This window comes from Antennarius striatus, chromosome 2 (assembly GCF_040054535.1).
Source record: "Antennarius striatus isolate MH-2024 chromosome 2, ASM4005453v1, whole genome shotgun sequence".
Lineage (NCBI taxonomy): Eukaryota > Metazoa > Chordata > Actinopteri > Lophiiformes > Antennariidae > Antennarius > Antennarius striatus.
The window spans coordinates 8,403,383-8,419,484 of record NC_090777.1 but is presented as its reverse complement, the minus strand read 5'-3'; the positions used below and the strand labels follow the sequence as shown (position 1 = coordinate 8,419,484).

Below are 16,102 nucleotides of genomic sequence, written 5' to 3'. Positions count from 1 at the left end.
AATGTATTTGGAATTCGAACAAATCGGCATTCGAACAGCCTTCCAGAACGAATTGTGGTCGGAAACTGAGGTTTGCCTGTATTTTAAAACTTTTTTCATATATAAGGCACATTGGACTATAAGAAATTGAGAAAATTAAAGGCTTTTATATGCACCTTATAGTGCGGAAAATACTGTAATGTCTCAATGAAGGGTCATTTGTTTAGCTACTATATTACAATAGAGACGTTAGTTTATTCATCTGGTTATTTATCCGGGCTAACTAATGTTGGCGCAGGAGAACAAGTGCAGCAGGATGATCAGCACCTTGGTGAATGCTCTGTTTGCAGTGCTCATTGACTCTCACAGTCTGGGTCTCCTGACGGGTGAGATCGGTGGAGGTAGCACATATTCTTAACCAGCCGATCACTGCTAGTCACATAGCTTAGGTTTAAGATTAATTGGTTTTTCTATCGTAACTTACCTACTACTTAATTTTTTTGTGTGGAGTAACTGTTTCTATATGAAATATATAGGTTTCTCTATGAAATGCAACAGCTGAGTAAATTATTTTCATCAGTTAAAGATGTTTAAAACACAAGCCACAAGCAATGACGAGCAGCTCATGTCCTTGTGACTATTATAAATGTGGGTTGAGCAGATACAAGTCATTTTGAGGTAACATTTATTAATTTTGTCTCTACAAGACGCTAGTGTAGTGTCTCAACCCAACACTCACATGAACCTGATAGTTTCCCACAAGTATAACAGCATATTGACCTTGCCTCAACAGGTTTGTGGAGCCCTGGGTGATGCTCCCTGTGGGGAAAGTCCATGTGGGGGTGCAGGTTGCCGTGACGATGAAGGGAATCGTCACTGTGGAGGTCTAAACTGTAATGGCGCTGTAGCAGTAGCTGAGAATGCCCTGGAGAGAGGCAAACATGCCGAGAAGGAGCTTAACAAAGCTATGGAAGAGGTGGAAGGACTCTTTATCAAGGTATGGAAGTAGATGAAAACTATGGGAAATTGCATCACATCTGTTGTCTTTGACATATGTGCACTCAATCAAAGTTATTTGATTGAAATAACCACACAAATGATTTAAGCGCCATAAAGACAGCAGCTATTGTGTGTAATCTGTATCTATGATTCTTTTGACTCCTCTAAAACAGTGGTCCCACCCCACTGGTCCTTGGGTGAATTAGTACCAGGCCATATACATAAGAAAAAATACATAGCTTACATTACTTCCGTTTTATTTATTATCTGATTCCGAACAGTGCTTTGTTTTGGACTCTCTCCACAACATTTGTCTATGAGTCACCCTGTACACTTGTCAAGATGCTTGCCTTGGTCACATGGCTTCCTTCTTGAAGGGGCCACTTCAGCTGGTAACGTAGAATGTCGGTTCTTTCATTCATCTACAGTACTCACTTCTCCCAGTGCTGTGGGTCACGGGGTACTTTGAGTTAATCCTGGTGGACTTCAAGCTTGAGGCAGAAGGCACTCTTGGCGTGACACCAGTGCACCGTGAAGCCACAGACAGACAAACACGCACGTACACACTCACACCTACGAACAATAAGAGACCAGCCAAGTTACCTGAAGTGCATGTTTTAGAGGTGGAAGGAAGCCAGAGAACCCGGAGAGAACCCCGCAGACACAGGGACATGCATAAAAGGTTGGGGACCACTGCTCTAAAAACAATTCTGTCTGTCATCAAGGTTGCAGAGGCTAAGAGCAAGGCAGAGGAAGCGAAAGGTAAAGCCCAAGCTGCTCTGGAAAAAGCCATCTCTACCAAGAACAAAGTGGAGCGCTCCAACAACGATCTGAGAGACCTCATCAAACAGATCAGAGAATTCCTCACTCGTGAGTCTGACAGCTTGATGTGTTTCTAAGTGATAGATTTCACTTGAACAAGTTTACCAGCAACTTTGTCTCCTATTTCAAATTCGCTGTGTCAATCTTATGTGTTTCTCCCAGAGGATGGTGCAGACCCAGACAGCATTGAAGAAGTGGCGAACCGCGTGTTGGAGCTCTCCATCCCCGCATCACCCCTTCAGATCAGACATCTTGCTGATGAGATCAAGGAACGAGTTCGCAGCCTTTCCAATGTGGACATCATCCTGGAGCAGACACAGGGTGATGTCCGCAAGGCAGAGCAATTACTGCTGGATGCCAAGAGGGCGAGGTAACCTCACTCGTGTTGATTTAGAATTATTTGTACTAATTATTTGTACTAGTATTCCATATTTATTACTCTTCTCTAAACTCTACATTGCTGTTATTGTTGTTGTTCAGGCATCAGGCTGAAAGGGTAAAAACCACAGCAGAGACAGTAAAGCAGGCCCTGATGGATGCTAAGACTGCACAGACATCTGCGGAGAAGGCCATAGCTAAAGCCAGAGCTGATATTGGGGACACTGAGGCCCGACTGGCACAGGTAACCACTTAGAGATAAGGAAAAGGCTTTGAGTTCTATTTTGTTACGTTTCTGCTTCTGCGTTGTCCAACTATCTTCAACCAATTTGTTGTGGTTTTTTATCTCTGAAATGATGTTCTTTTTGCTTTCAAAAAATCCACATGTGTGTTGTTTCATGGATTCATATATTCATTCATTCAATTTCTTCCGCTGTATCCGCCGTAGCTGGTCACGGGGAGCTGGAGCCTATCCCAGCTGGCATAGGGCGGGAAACTCCAGGCACAACGCCAGAGCACCGCGTAGCCACACACAAAGACAGACAACCACGCACACACACACTCACGCCTACGGGCAATTTGGACCGGCCAATTAACCTGAAGCACATGTTTTTGGAAGTGGGAGGAAGCCGGAGAACCCGGAGAGAACCCACGCAGACACTTCCAAAATAAACCCACCAAATCACCAGTTTTGAATATGTGAATACAAATCGAATACTGAATACAAATCATAATATGTCTTGGCTGACCTACTGTCTTAGATTGAGTCAGAGACATCCAACAGTGAGAAGGGCCTACATGATGCCATGGATCGCTTGGGTAGCCTTGGACGGGAGATCAACACCCTAAAGACCAAACGTGCCAACAACAGCATGGCAGCAGCCCGGGCTGAAGAGACAGCCACCATGGCACGAGACAAGGCAAACGAAGCTAAACAGGTGTGTTTCTGTGTCTGAGAGCAATGTGTCTCATTAGAGCTGTGCTTAAGTATTACAGATGAATCACTGTCTTGTATTGTTGGTCAGATTCTAGATGGCCAGCTGACAGATAAATACCATGAGGTGCAACAGCGTGTTGACACAAAGGCTAAGGCTGTGAAGGATGCCAGGAAAAGGGCAGAGAGCCTCAGAGATGAAGCCAAGGAACTACTGAGTGATGCCCAGAAAAAGCTCCGGAGGCTAGCAGGTGCTTATTAACTGTCTGTATTTATTCACAAGTGTGACAGGGTTTATGTGCTTGTATTTGTTAGTGTCTTTTCAGAAAAATAATATGCATAAGCAGACTTCATTTTGCATCAAGAAAGTAGTTCATCCCTGGGATGCAACTCAAGAAAAATTTGTGCATTCCAACATAACGTTTATGCATCCCAAAAGAAATAACGGTAGAATATACAGTAGAAGTGTACGCAAGGATTGAGTTTTGCCAATAGTACAATTTAAAAACTACACATACAGTTCATTTTAATGTTTTTATTAATAACTTCACAACTGTTAAAGTTACAAGAAAAAAAATAAAATTATGAACTGTTTTCATCAAAATGTCATTAATGGTAGTCATTAAAAAAAAGGTTTTAGAAATAAAACAGATTTTTTTTTCACTTTTGTTTTTCACTCAATAGTTTTCTTTGCTTTTAATTTATATATACTGTATTCTTCTGTGGACACTGAACCAAGCTGACACAGCCTTCTCCACTCACATTTTTTATTTTTTTATTTCACATACTGATTTAATCCTCGCAGGGAAATTAGTGGCACACTCTAGTTAGGACACATGCATATATATTAGTGTGTACAGGCCCTGAACACACAAACACACACAGGGGGCCTGTACGCATGCAGGGGGAGGTAGAGTGGCGGGCAGCCCCTTTGAAGAGCGCCCAAATGAGCAGCTTGTAAGGGGGACAGCACCTTGCTCAAGGGCTCCTTGGCAGTGCTCCAGAGGTGAGCTGACACCTCCCAATGTCAGCTCACGCTCCTGGTGTTTTTGGGCGGAAGTGGGAATCTTGAAATATTGGACAACCCACTCTACCGACCGTTCTACCACTGTGCCTCCACCGCCCCAGTAATATGTCAGTTATATCGGTCTCTTTTTCTGCATTAACTTCTGATTGTTTTTAAGGCAAGAAAGCACTCATCGTCACTTGCTTTATCTTCAACTTTTGCATCTTTTTCTGAGGCATGGTGATAATCAGTCAACCTTTATTTTTATAGCACTAAATCACCTCTGCAAACATTTCAAAGCCCTTTAGCATACAGAAAAACCCAACAGGACTCGCCAAGCATAAGCGACAGTTCATGCTTGCTCAGGAGGGTCTAAATTCTCGCTGTCACTGCAGCGAGAAGACGTCGTGTTGCCACGCTGTCTGACGATCGTGCGTCCCTGTCAAAAAATGTGCATCAAAGACGCAAGGACGCATGCAAACGAGACCGTACAAATGTACAACTTCCTAGGGTTAGTCCTTTAATATTGACTGATGGTTTAAGCGAATGGAAACACATTACACCAGTGGTGGGCAGTCAGGGCCAGCAAGGCCTTCTCTGCTGGCCCTAACACAACCAGAAATCATGATAATTTTTATAATAAAAGTTAATTCTATTTTATTGCATTTCCCTTAAATCCTGTATTTTTCATGCCATAAGGCGCGCTTAAAAGCCTTTGATTTTCCCAAAAATCAATGCTGCACCCTTGTAACTCAAAGTGTCTAGTGTGTACACTGAGTTCCAAAATTTGTAAAAATGTTTTTGTGCGATTTTAGTCTGCGCTCCGCCAGATCAGTCATTTTCCACCTACATAGGACGTAACACGTCAACCAGTCAGAGAACATGACGCTAGGCTACCTCCGGCACACTTCCGGTGGTTACCACATTTGTTTTGCTAAAGGGTTTAAACTCCAGGCTATCCGTTATGCGGTTGTGAATGGTACTAGAGCAGCCACGAGAGAATTTAAAGATAAATTAATCTATGGTTCAAAAGTGGAGGAAGCAAGAGAATCTACTACGCCAAGTTAATTAAACAAAAGCTTCGATGGTGGAACAAAGAACAGCCGGGAGAAGTGTCTGTAACTCCAACCGCTGGACATTGGCGTAAACAGAACGTTTAAAGAGGTCTTATTATGAAAATCACATTTTTTCAGCTTTTTACATATACATAGTGCTTCTCCCTAACCCAACTAACTCCTACAATCTGGTAAACAAAAGCTTCCTATAGGGATGAGCGAGTACACCACTATCTGTATCTGTATCTCAGAATGGGCGGGGCTTAAACTAGAAGTGGGTGTGGTTTGACCGGAAATGGGTGAGGCTTAAATCGGTACATTATTTTAAGTCTGAAATTGATATTGATTGATCAGAAGTTGCTATATTTATTGTTTATTTTAAAACTATGTACAGAACAGCCTTCAGAATTGAGATTCAATGCTTTTGATCACAATAGTAAAGAACTAACTCAGAACATGAAGTGCATTAATGAATACAACGCATGCAATGGTAAATTATTAACTACAAAGTATGCATGAACAAGAATTGTCACACTCAACACAAATTTCTATTTTTTTTTCCTTTTTCTTTTTAATTTTTTTACATTTTATGATCAAACTGTTTTTTTCAATTATTTATTTATTTTTACCACCGAATGTTCTTGCCATTTTTTTCACACAAAGTTAAACAACATTTATTAAGGTGTTTGTGTGTGTGTCTGTTTTGTGCATGTGTGTGTGTGCTGTGTAACAGTTAAAATATCTCAACAGTATACAAATTATTAATTTGAACTGAAGTGAGAAAGTGTCAAACTTAGAGCAAGTAAGTTTAAAAAAAAAAAAACGACTGTAGTGGAGGCGATGCAACACGAGCAGTTTTCAACTCTCTCTGGTTAAATGCAACGCGTACGCGCAACAAACCAAAACAAGAACAATTTCACCAAGTAACCTTGAATAGACCGAACTACCGTAACAGTGACAGCACTGTTACGGTAGTGACTGAACTGCTTTGTTGTGACCACATGATTATGTTTGCAAAGTTGTACTGTATCTGCTCAACCATATTGTTTAACATTAACTCATAACCTGCCTTACAATTTGAATTTTACAAACATAAATATTATAATCAATAAAATGAGGTAATGTACTATTTTACATTACTTCAACATAGCAGCACATCTACCGCAACATGACATTAGAACATCTAACATATTTTGTAATTGAAAGTGCATTAAATTTAATTTTATTTTAGTTTTTAATTTTATACACTGTTATAATCCCTGAAGGGAAATTAAAAACACACGCTCTAGTTTTTAGTCAATCACACACATGCATATTAGTGTGTACAGGCCCCTGTAATACACACAACCACACACAAGGGTGCCTGTAAGCATGCAATGGGAGGTAGAGTGACGGGCATCTCCTTTGTGGAGCGCACAAATGAGGAGCTTGTGAGGGGGGACAGCACCTTGTTCAAGGTCGCCTCGGCAGTGTTTTCTTTTTTGGGGAGGGAGCGGAAATCGAACCGCCGATCTCAGAACATGGGACGACCCGCTCTACCACTGAGCCACTGCCGCCCCACTGCTGCCCTCCCCCATTATTAATGTTATATATTGTTGTTGACCTGGGCGTGTCGGACCACATGGCCGTGTGTATGGAGATACTATTCCCCTCCCCTCATTCTAAGCCCAAGCGCCAGATCTGTTTTAGGAGCATCAAGAACATCAACCAGGATGCCTTGGCCTGGGACCTCCAACATCTCACCCCTCCGACCCTCTCAACAGTTAGTGACTCAGTAGGTTTCTACAACACAACCCTGAGTGGCCTCCTGGATGTCCATACCCCTGTGAAGACCAGGACAGTCGCGTTCTCGCGCTCTGCCCCCTGGTTCACCAGCGAGCTGAGGGAGATGAAGATGGCTGGTCGTGTCCTTGAGCGGCGCCTCCTGGCATCAGGACTAACCGTGCACAGGGTGGCCTACAGAGAACACCAAAAGGCCTACTCCAAAGCCCTTAAAGATGTACGGTCGAAGTTTTATTCCAAAATCATCAGTAACAGCCCTGGCAATTCCAAACAGCTCTTTTCCACTATACACAATCTCCTTAAACCGCCAACCCAGGTACACAGAGAGACCACCGAGAAGCAGTGCAATGACTTCATGTCTTTCTTCAGAACTAAGGTTGATGGCATTCGCTCTCTCCTCCCTGGCTCCTCTGCTCCCCCTGCTCCAGCTGTCGTCCCGCAACTTGAAGTCTCCCAGCCTCTCTGCTGTTTCTACAACACCTCACAGCAAGAGGTACAGCGCATCATCGGGAGGATGAAAAGCTCTACCTGTGCCCTGGATCCCTTCCCCACAGCCCTGGTGAAGGCTAACATCGGTGACATTGGTCCCCTGATCACCAATGTCATCAACCTCTCCCTACAGGCTGGCCATTTTCCGCCAGCTCTCAAAACTGCCATCATCACTCCCCTCCTGAAGAGCCCAACTCTGGACCTGGAAGCCCTCGGGAGCTACAGGCCCATCTCCAACCTCCCGTTCCTTTCTAAGGTACTGGAGAAGGTAGTTGCCGCTCAGCTCCAAACCCACCTCAAAGACAACAACATCTTTGAGAAGTTCCAGTCTGGGTTTCGGTCTGCTCACAGCACTGAAACAGCTCTAGTAAGGGTCACCAATGATCTGTTGATGGCGGCGGATGCTGGATGTCCATCCCTTCTTGTCATCCTCGACCTATCGGCGGCGTTTGACACAGTGGATCATGCCATCCTCCTGGATCATCTGTACTCCACCGTTGGTCTCTGTGACTTGGCCCTGAGCTGGTTCCAGTCCTATTTGGCTGGACGGACCGAGTGCGTCTCCCTTGGAGGCGCTAAATCATCAACCCAGCCTGTCACCTGTGGTGTTCCACAGGGATCTGTCCTTGGCCCCCTCTTATTCACCCTATACATGCTCCCCCTTGGCCGTGTCATCAGCAGGCACGGCATGTCATTTCACTGCTATGCCGACGACACGCAGCTCTACATACGGATGGAGCCGATGCCTCCTACAGCCGTCATCATCTCCATCACCAGCTGCACTGTCAGCCTGTCTGGAGGAGACTAAGGCGTGGATGAACCACAACTTCCTTCAACTCAACAGCTCCAAAACCAAAGCCATACTTGTCGGTACTCCACACCAAGTACGATCATCCCCCATAACCTCTATCATCTTTGCTGGTCGGGTCATTCCACTCTCCACAGCAGTCACCAACCTGGGCGTGAGAATGAACCCCCACTTGACATTTGATACCCACATCAAGCATCTGTGTAAGACCTCCTTCTACCACCTTAGGAACATTGCCAAGCTCCGCCCAACACACTCTCTCTGTCCGATGCTGAAAAACTGGTACACGTCTTTGTCTCCTCCAGGTTGGATTATTATAATGCGCTCCTCATCGGAATCCCTAGCAAGAGCATTCACAAGCTCCAATACATACAGAACAGCGCTGCTAGGATCCTGATGATGGTGCGGAAATATGACCACATCACCCCCATCCTGGAATCACTGCACTGGCTCCCTGTGGAACTCAGGATCGAATATAAGATCTCCCTCCTCACCCACCAATGCATACACGGTAACGCTCCAGCCTACCTAAAGGAACTCCCCCAGACCACCTCACGCACCCTCTGCTCCAGCACAGCCAACCTCCTCAAGGTCCCCAGAACCAAGTTGCACAGCATGGGTGACCGAGCCTTCTGCTCGGCTGCTTGGAGTCTGTGGAATGCTCTCCCTGACCATCTGAGAGCGCCACAGACTGTGGATTCTTTTAAACGTGGCTTAAAGACTCACCTTTTTAAAAAGGCCTTTCCTTAGTCTTTTATATATGCCTTATTGTTGGGTTGTGCTATTTTTATTGTTTTACTTCACCATATGTTTTATGCTCTCTATGTCTTTGTAGCACTTTGAGATTCTTATAATGTAAAGTGCAATATAAATAAAATGTATTATTATTATTATTATTATTATTATTGTTAAAGAACAAAAATATATAACATTAATAATCAAGTTATTCACGTAGGGGACGGGCCTTACTCAAGGGCGCCTTGGCAGTGCTCGGGAGAACTGACCCCCCTCTGTCAGTTCACACTCCTGGGTCTTGAACCCAAGTCCAAGACGTAGTGGACTGAGCTACTACTGCCCCCAATCAGCATTATATTCACGTTTTATTATATCATACATTATTTAGCACTCTGACATTCTTAAGGACAAAATGTGATTTACAACTCAATATATTATTATTATTATTATTATTATTATTATTATTATTATTATTATTATAAGAAGAAGAGATTATTGTTACTATTGATTCAAATTCATGAAAAAAAGAAAACTTAATTAGTCCCAACGGGGCAATTGAAGACACATGAAGCAGGATTGGTGCACAAAAAAAGAAAATTAGAATGCAAAAGGCAAAAAACAAAAACAGACTTCGTAAACAGAAAGCCAACACTAACATCAAAATATACAATAAACAGAACAGGAAACAGGCCTGTAATTTGTGAAGTGGTGTATATCCCCAGTTTTATATAGCGGTACAACTTTAGCTATTTTCATTCTGTTAGGAAATTTACCACTCTGGAATGATAAGTTGCAGATGTATGTTAGTGGTTCTGAAATTAATCGTGAGCATAGTCATTTGCTCACATGGATATTTGCATCACATGACAAAATGCACAAATCGCGAAACATGTTTACACCACGTGATACATACATTACCACTTGTACGATGGCAACTACATGGACAGAAACAGTGCCTGCCGTATGACAATAAGGACCCGTTTGAACTGCTTGTCTTAGACCAAATGTAAAAGATCATATCTCCGGTTTCCGGGGTCAATCGGCTCCAAATAAAAACCGAAAGACAGTTTCTCATCTATAAGGTCATGCAAACATGCACACAGCAATCCATGTGACAGATCTGTTATGAATGGTTTAAAAACATCGTGTAATAAGGCTGTAAGGGTTAAGCCACCTTCAATCTGTATTACCTTTTCCCACACTCTTATCGATTATTTAAAGCACTTTTGTGGCTCATGAAAGTCAGAGACTCATGGAACCGAGCGCACTTCCTTATGCCGTCTGCCAATAGAATGCACGTACAGTATATATGCAGTGTTCTCGTTTGCGTGCGTCCTTGCGTCTTTGACGCACAACTTTTGATGGGGACGCACGATGGTCGGACAGCCAGCGTCCCAGGGACGCAAGCTTTAAATGCTAACAATAAAAAAAATCGATGCTACCTTTTTTCCGCGATATAATATTGGAAAAAGATGTTCTTCCATACAACCAAAAATATTCACAATGTATCCATTTCTCCACTTAAATTTCGAACCCGGAAATCGCCGTTATGTCTCGCGCGAGACTCATCTGCGGGATTCAGCCCCGATAAAATCAAGTTGCATTGGGAGTAACCCAACACGACGTCTTCTCATTCTGCACGCAGCAGTAACAGAGCGACGAGTTAGTCTTATATTATCACCATGACTCCGAAAAAAAACAAATGACAATCAGTGTTTTTATGGATTAAAATCAATCAAAGATTCATGGAGACAAAAAGACAGATATTTCTGTGGACAGTAAGAATGAAGAGGCAGACGAAGACAAGCAAAAACCAGTAAAATCCGAGCATTTGTACACCAATGGACGCAATTTTTTTCCATGGGTGAGGCCCTTTGATAGCTATGAAAAAAGCTACATGTATTGCGAGGTATGTGTCAGGGGAATTTAGGATCCCCCTAGTAGGTACATCACCTGCGTTTTTATCGAGAAAAAACTCACACCAGTCAAAACATTTTTTTAAAGAATAACTACCAGGCTTTAACATTTTGATAAAAAAATAATATGCAATTTATTCTCTTTTTTCTTTTTACTGAATAAAGTGTTATGACATTATTAATAATATAATTAAAATTAACAGTTTTGTTTTTCATTGTACTATTGGCTAAACTCAATCTTTACATACAGCTTTTACCATATAGTCTGTTATTACTTTTGGGATGCATAAACGTCATGCTGGGATGCACAAATTTTTGTTGCAGCGCATCCCAGGCATGCAATACTTTCTTGAGGTAAAATGAACTCTATATGTGTGTGTGTGTGTGTGTGTGTGTGTGTGTGTGTGTGTGTGTGTGTGTGCGTGCGTGTGTGTGTGTGTGTGTGTGTGTGTGTGTGTGTGTGTGTGTGTGCAATCATGACTGCCTGAGCAGTGCGGCTCTGTCTAGTGGACGGATCGCGGAACTACAGCCGTTGCAGTTTATCAAATAAATTTTATTTATTTTTTATTGTGTGCACCTTATAATCCGGTGTGCCTTATATATGAAATAACTTATAGAACAAACAAATTATTGGGGGTGCACCTTATAGTCCAGTGTGCCTTATAGTGCGGAAAATACTGTAAATAAAATAAATAAAATTCAGCTATAAAATTAGGCTGAGTCTCAAATAGGCACATAAGCAGACTCTCAATCAAAATGAATACTAAAGCTGACTAAATACAGCAATTCAAAATTAATTGTATAACATGCTTCTAAATAATGCATTAGGCTGGAGCTGCTTCGGTGATATGAAAATTCTCTTTTACAAAAGGTACAAATCACTGCGTTTTTGTTGATAGTCCCGTCTTTTTTATAAATAAACTTTCCACCCAAAGGTCCGAAAGGGCTTGCCTCGCTCTCCTGTGTCGCGTCCATCTCTGTTGTCAGTCACCCTGCTTTTGACTAGTGGCGCAGGTAGGAAGTGACGTGCTACCGCAGCCTACGGGTCCCTCAATGGGCCAAATTTAAAATGCTTGCACATTGACTTGCCACTCACAATTAATTGCGTTAATTTTTATAGCACATTAATTTACAGCGTAATTATTTAATCTAATTACGCGTTAAACTGACAGCCTTAATACACAAACACACACACATTGGGATATACAACATGGGCCAACACTGGACCAGTGTTCCATTTTTAGGTTAGAGAGGATTCACAAAGGATAGAGAAAATGGAGAAAGTTCTGCTTCTTTAATAGGTTCCATTACTGTTTTTGCATTTTTATGCGAAACCTAAGTGAACCGAGTCTGTAAAGTTTAATATGTTTTGTTTTGTAATTTTTGTCCTAATGTAACACGTAGCTTGTCTTTTCCTTTGATTTCCTTCCTAGCCGTTTCCCTAATTTACCTTCAGTGTGTGTTTTGTGTTTCCGTGCTTGTTGTGTATGTCCTGTGTCTGACCTTTAGTCATGACTTAATCTTTCACTGTTTTCCTTTCCTGTTTTTCCTCTACTTTGGCCAACTTTCAGATTTGTATTTATTCTTTGTCAGGATGATTGACCTGGACATCCAAATGTCTTATGTTATTTCTTCTTAAATCATAGAAACATTACCTTATGAAAGGTAATTCTCGTTGACTTTGTATTATTGAATTTTCATTTAATCTGTTTACGACCAAATGAATGGTAAAAAGACATGACATACTTTGCGGAGAAAAAGATAAGGAGCAATAAAGAAACCACTGGCACGTTCTTATTGGTCTCTATATTACATACAGTATACGGCAATAAGTGGTGCAGGAAGCATGAGCATGAAATATGGAATTTTTAATTATTTTTTTTATTTAACGAGACGATTTAGCCATATAATGACCGTGAACATTGGTTAGCTTAGCTTAGCTGAAAGACTGGAGACTAGGAGTAGGTAGCTCAGGACAGGCTGGAGTGTCCCCTCAGTTTATGGAAAAGAATTTGGTGATCAATTATACCAAAATGAGCCCCATATGTTGCAGAAGCTGCTGATAATAAAATGTCTGCTTCCCACAGAGCTGGAGAAGAACTATGAGGAAAACCAGAGAAGGTTGGAAGGCAGAGTCCATCAGCTGGATGGCTTGGAGGACAAGATGAGAGCGATCCTTAATGACATCAACAAACAGATCCAGATATACAATACATGCCAGTAACTCTCTACTGCTTGTTGAAAGACAGCATCATTGTATTATGCTGCCATTTCCTCAAATTATAGAAGTTCAGGTTTTTACGATTCTGCAGCTGAATTAGAATTTTTTTTCGTACATTTTGTCTGTTGGAAGTATTTAAAAGGATTGCTGTCAAATTAAGATATATAACCACAAATGAACATGTGAATTTTGACTGATATCACATACCTTATTTTAATGTGTGTATTTTATTTTTGTTTGATTTCTAAAACTGTCTGGAAAGATATCGGTTTCACTTTTGTTTAATATTTAAAATCAAGCTCTGTCCATAACATGCAGACATGCCTGAAATCAGTTCACTGGGAATAATTCGTTGTTTATCATTTATTGACATTTTTTGGACTTTTTTGGACTGATTATCATCTCTCTCATCAGAACCAGGTGACATCCATCACTCCATCCATCCATCCATTTTCCATAACTACGAGACTGTACTTGTGTCGTCTACAGCCGCTTTTACATTTTGCGGGTCACAGCTGTTGCTGGAGCCTATCTCAGCTGACACCGCTCCAGATGGATGGCCAGCGCAACATCCAATCTGAATAAATGTCTCTTACGATGGAACATTTCAGTCAGTATCATAAATCTTTCATTGTTTTATCTTCTTTGCAGTGGAGCCAAATGGATTTAGGTTTAATCACTAGCTATTGCCTTGCTGTGGTTTTAAAGATCCATAGAGACATGCTCCTAAAAAATTTCATATGCAGTAACTACACTGGGAAAACATTTTAGTAATAGTATGCCTTTATTCAAATAAGTAGATTAGTTACAAGACCATTTTACGTGATTTTATGACTTCAAAATTTGAAATGAAAGCACAAAACTGAAACTGCTGAGTGATCAGCTGACAATGGGAAAATTTCATCAATGGCTATCAATTTTGAAACTATAGCTGTAGAGAAACCCGCTGATAGAACAGCACAACCTACAGGCTGAACACTCATTTGCTCTTCCTCTAACATGTTGAAATAAATACTGCATAAATCAGTTTTATATTCGTTAGAGCACTCATATATACAGTATATGCTTCCATTATGTTGGCATAGACACAACCACAACATCATGGTAAATTAAGGTAGCTCTACACAGTGTAGATTATAGATAAAAATATACTAACACCTTTGTGGATGTTTTTTTTCTGAAATTTTAGATAAAAAATTGCAGAAAAAGACTTAAATTTGCACGTATGTTCTACAAGGGATCAGAAAGGAGTGAGAATACTGGCAGACCACAGTGAAGTTATGTCATCCTCCTGAGAGTGAATTGACAGCTAACAAATAGGACCCAACAGGCAATCTCAACCTGATCATGTACTAACAACCAAAAGTTACAGTTCACCTGTTGAGAAATCTGCAGTGTACTGGCGTCGTGCCCGGGGTGTCCCCCACCTCACGCCCTATGCCGCCGAGATAGGCTCCGGCTCCCCGTTTACGCTGCGGCGGATATAGCGGTGGTAATCTGAAGATGACTGACTGACTTTTGAGAAATAGCTTTATTTGCTTCCTTTTAGACAGGCGTCATCAACTGGATTATCCTTATGAATGCCAAACCAGTGATGCACTGAATGAATGTTTATGTGTATCAAATGTACTGTAATAGAACATGTAGTTATGGACATATCACTGAACTGACATGGAATTCTGTAATGTGCAGTGTTTAATTGTGCCTTATGTTTGTGTGTGGGACATATCCTCGTGTACTATCTGCATGACTGTGTTTTAAGAAACAGCATACCAAAATACCACATTTGTGCACAATACCCTCAGATCAAACAATCATTTTGATTATTAGTTCCAAAAGAACCTTTTTTTTTTTTTTGAACAACCACTAAAACTTTTCTTCATACACTCCCATCCAGTAGGGGGCAGTAAAAAGTTTTTACGTCATTTTTGTTCATCAAAATGTCACATAAAGCAAATACAAAACTGAAAATTATTTCTGTGCTTCTTATATATATTTGATATTCTGCCTTTTCTCTCCAAAGTTGCAAATTAGCTCCTCAGCTAATTCATAGCAAGTTTGCTTAGCAGCTACTTTGTAGCAGTTAGCTGCTAAGTTGCCACAGAAAAACAAAAAACATAAAAGGGGGGCTAAAAACCTTGCCCACAGTATATGTGGTCATTTTTGCGAATAAAGGGTTGCAAATGTAACATTTATTTAGGTCTGAGTAGCTTCTTTCAGTCAAATCAGATTACACGTCCTAGTCCATCCATCTTCTGGGTTACAGAGGCAACAGTCTTGGCAGGGATGCCAGGCTTCCTTCTCCCCAAAACACCTCTAGCTTTTCCAAAGGGATCCCGAGGCATTTGTAGGCCAGCCAAGAAACATAGTCTCTTCAGGGTGACGTAGGTCTTTTCCGATGCCGTCTTCCAGTTGTTCTTTCCCATAACACCTCCCCAAAGATGTGTCCAGTAGGCATCCAAAACAGATGCTCGAGCCACGTGAGTTGGCCCCTCTCTGGTGACTGGGCTCTTCACCCTATGTGTAAGGGTGTGCACAGCCACCCTATGGAGGAAACTCATGTCGACCACTTGTATATTGGATCCTGTCTTGTTTTCCTGAGCGTAGGTGAGAGTCGGGACATTAATTGATTGGCAAATTGAGACCTTTGTCTTTCAGCTTGTCTCCTTCACTCCTTCTATACACAACATCTGTTACACTGCAGTTACGGCACAAAATATGTCTGTCAATCTTGGAGTCACTCGTGAACAAGACCCGAAGATACTTAACAACTCCTTCTCTTGAGACAAAAACTCCCCACTAACCCAGAGACGGTTTGTTGTTGTTTTTTTTCCCTTCAGGGGTCGCCACAGCAAATCAATTGCCTCCATCAAACCCTGTCTTCTGCATCCTCCTCTCACACACCAACTACCTTCATGTCCTCTTTCACTACATCCATAAACTTCCTCTTTGGTCTTCCTCTAGGCCTCCTGCCTGGC

General features: G+C 41.7%; 1 protein-coding gene across 1 annotated transcript in view; it reads left to right on the top strand.

Moving 5' to 3' along the window:
* lamb2 (laminin, beta 2 (laminin S)) overlaps positions 1 to 15,308 on the top strand; it is a 93,872-nt gene extending 78,564 nt beyond the window's left edge. Inside the window, exons 29-35 of the mRNA XM_068327175.1 lie at positions 773 to 976; positions 1,704 to 1,848; positions 1,963 to 2,170; positions 2,281 to 2,422; positions 2,940 to 3,116; positions 3,204 to 3,363; positions 12,991 to 15,308. Of these exons, the coding sequence (XP_068183276.1) occupies positions 773 to 976; positions 1,704 to 1,848; positions 1,963 to 2,170; positions 2,281 to 2,422; positions 2,940 to 3,116; positions 3,204 to 3,363; positions 12,991 to 13,127 (1,173 nt within the window). The 3' untranslated portion in view covers positions 13,128 to 15,308. The remainder of the gene's footprint in view (positions 1 to 772; positions 977 to 1,703; positions 1,849 to 1,962; positions 2,171 to 2,280; positions 2,423 to 2,939; positions 3,117 to 3,203; positions 3,364 to 12,990) is intronic.
* The last annotated feature ends 794 nt before the right edge of the window (positions 15,309 to 16,102 follow it).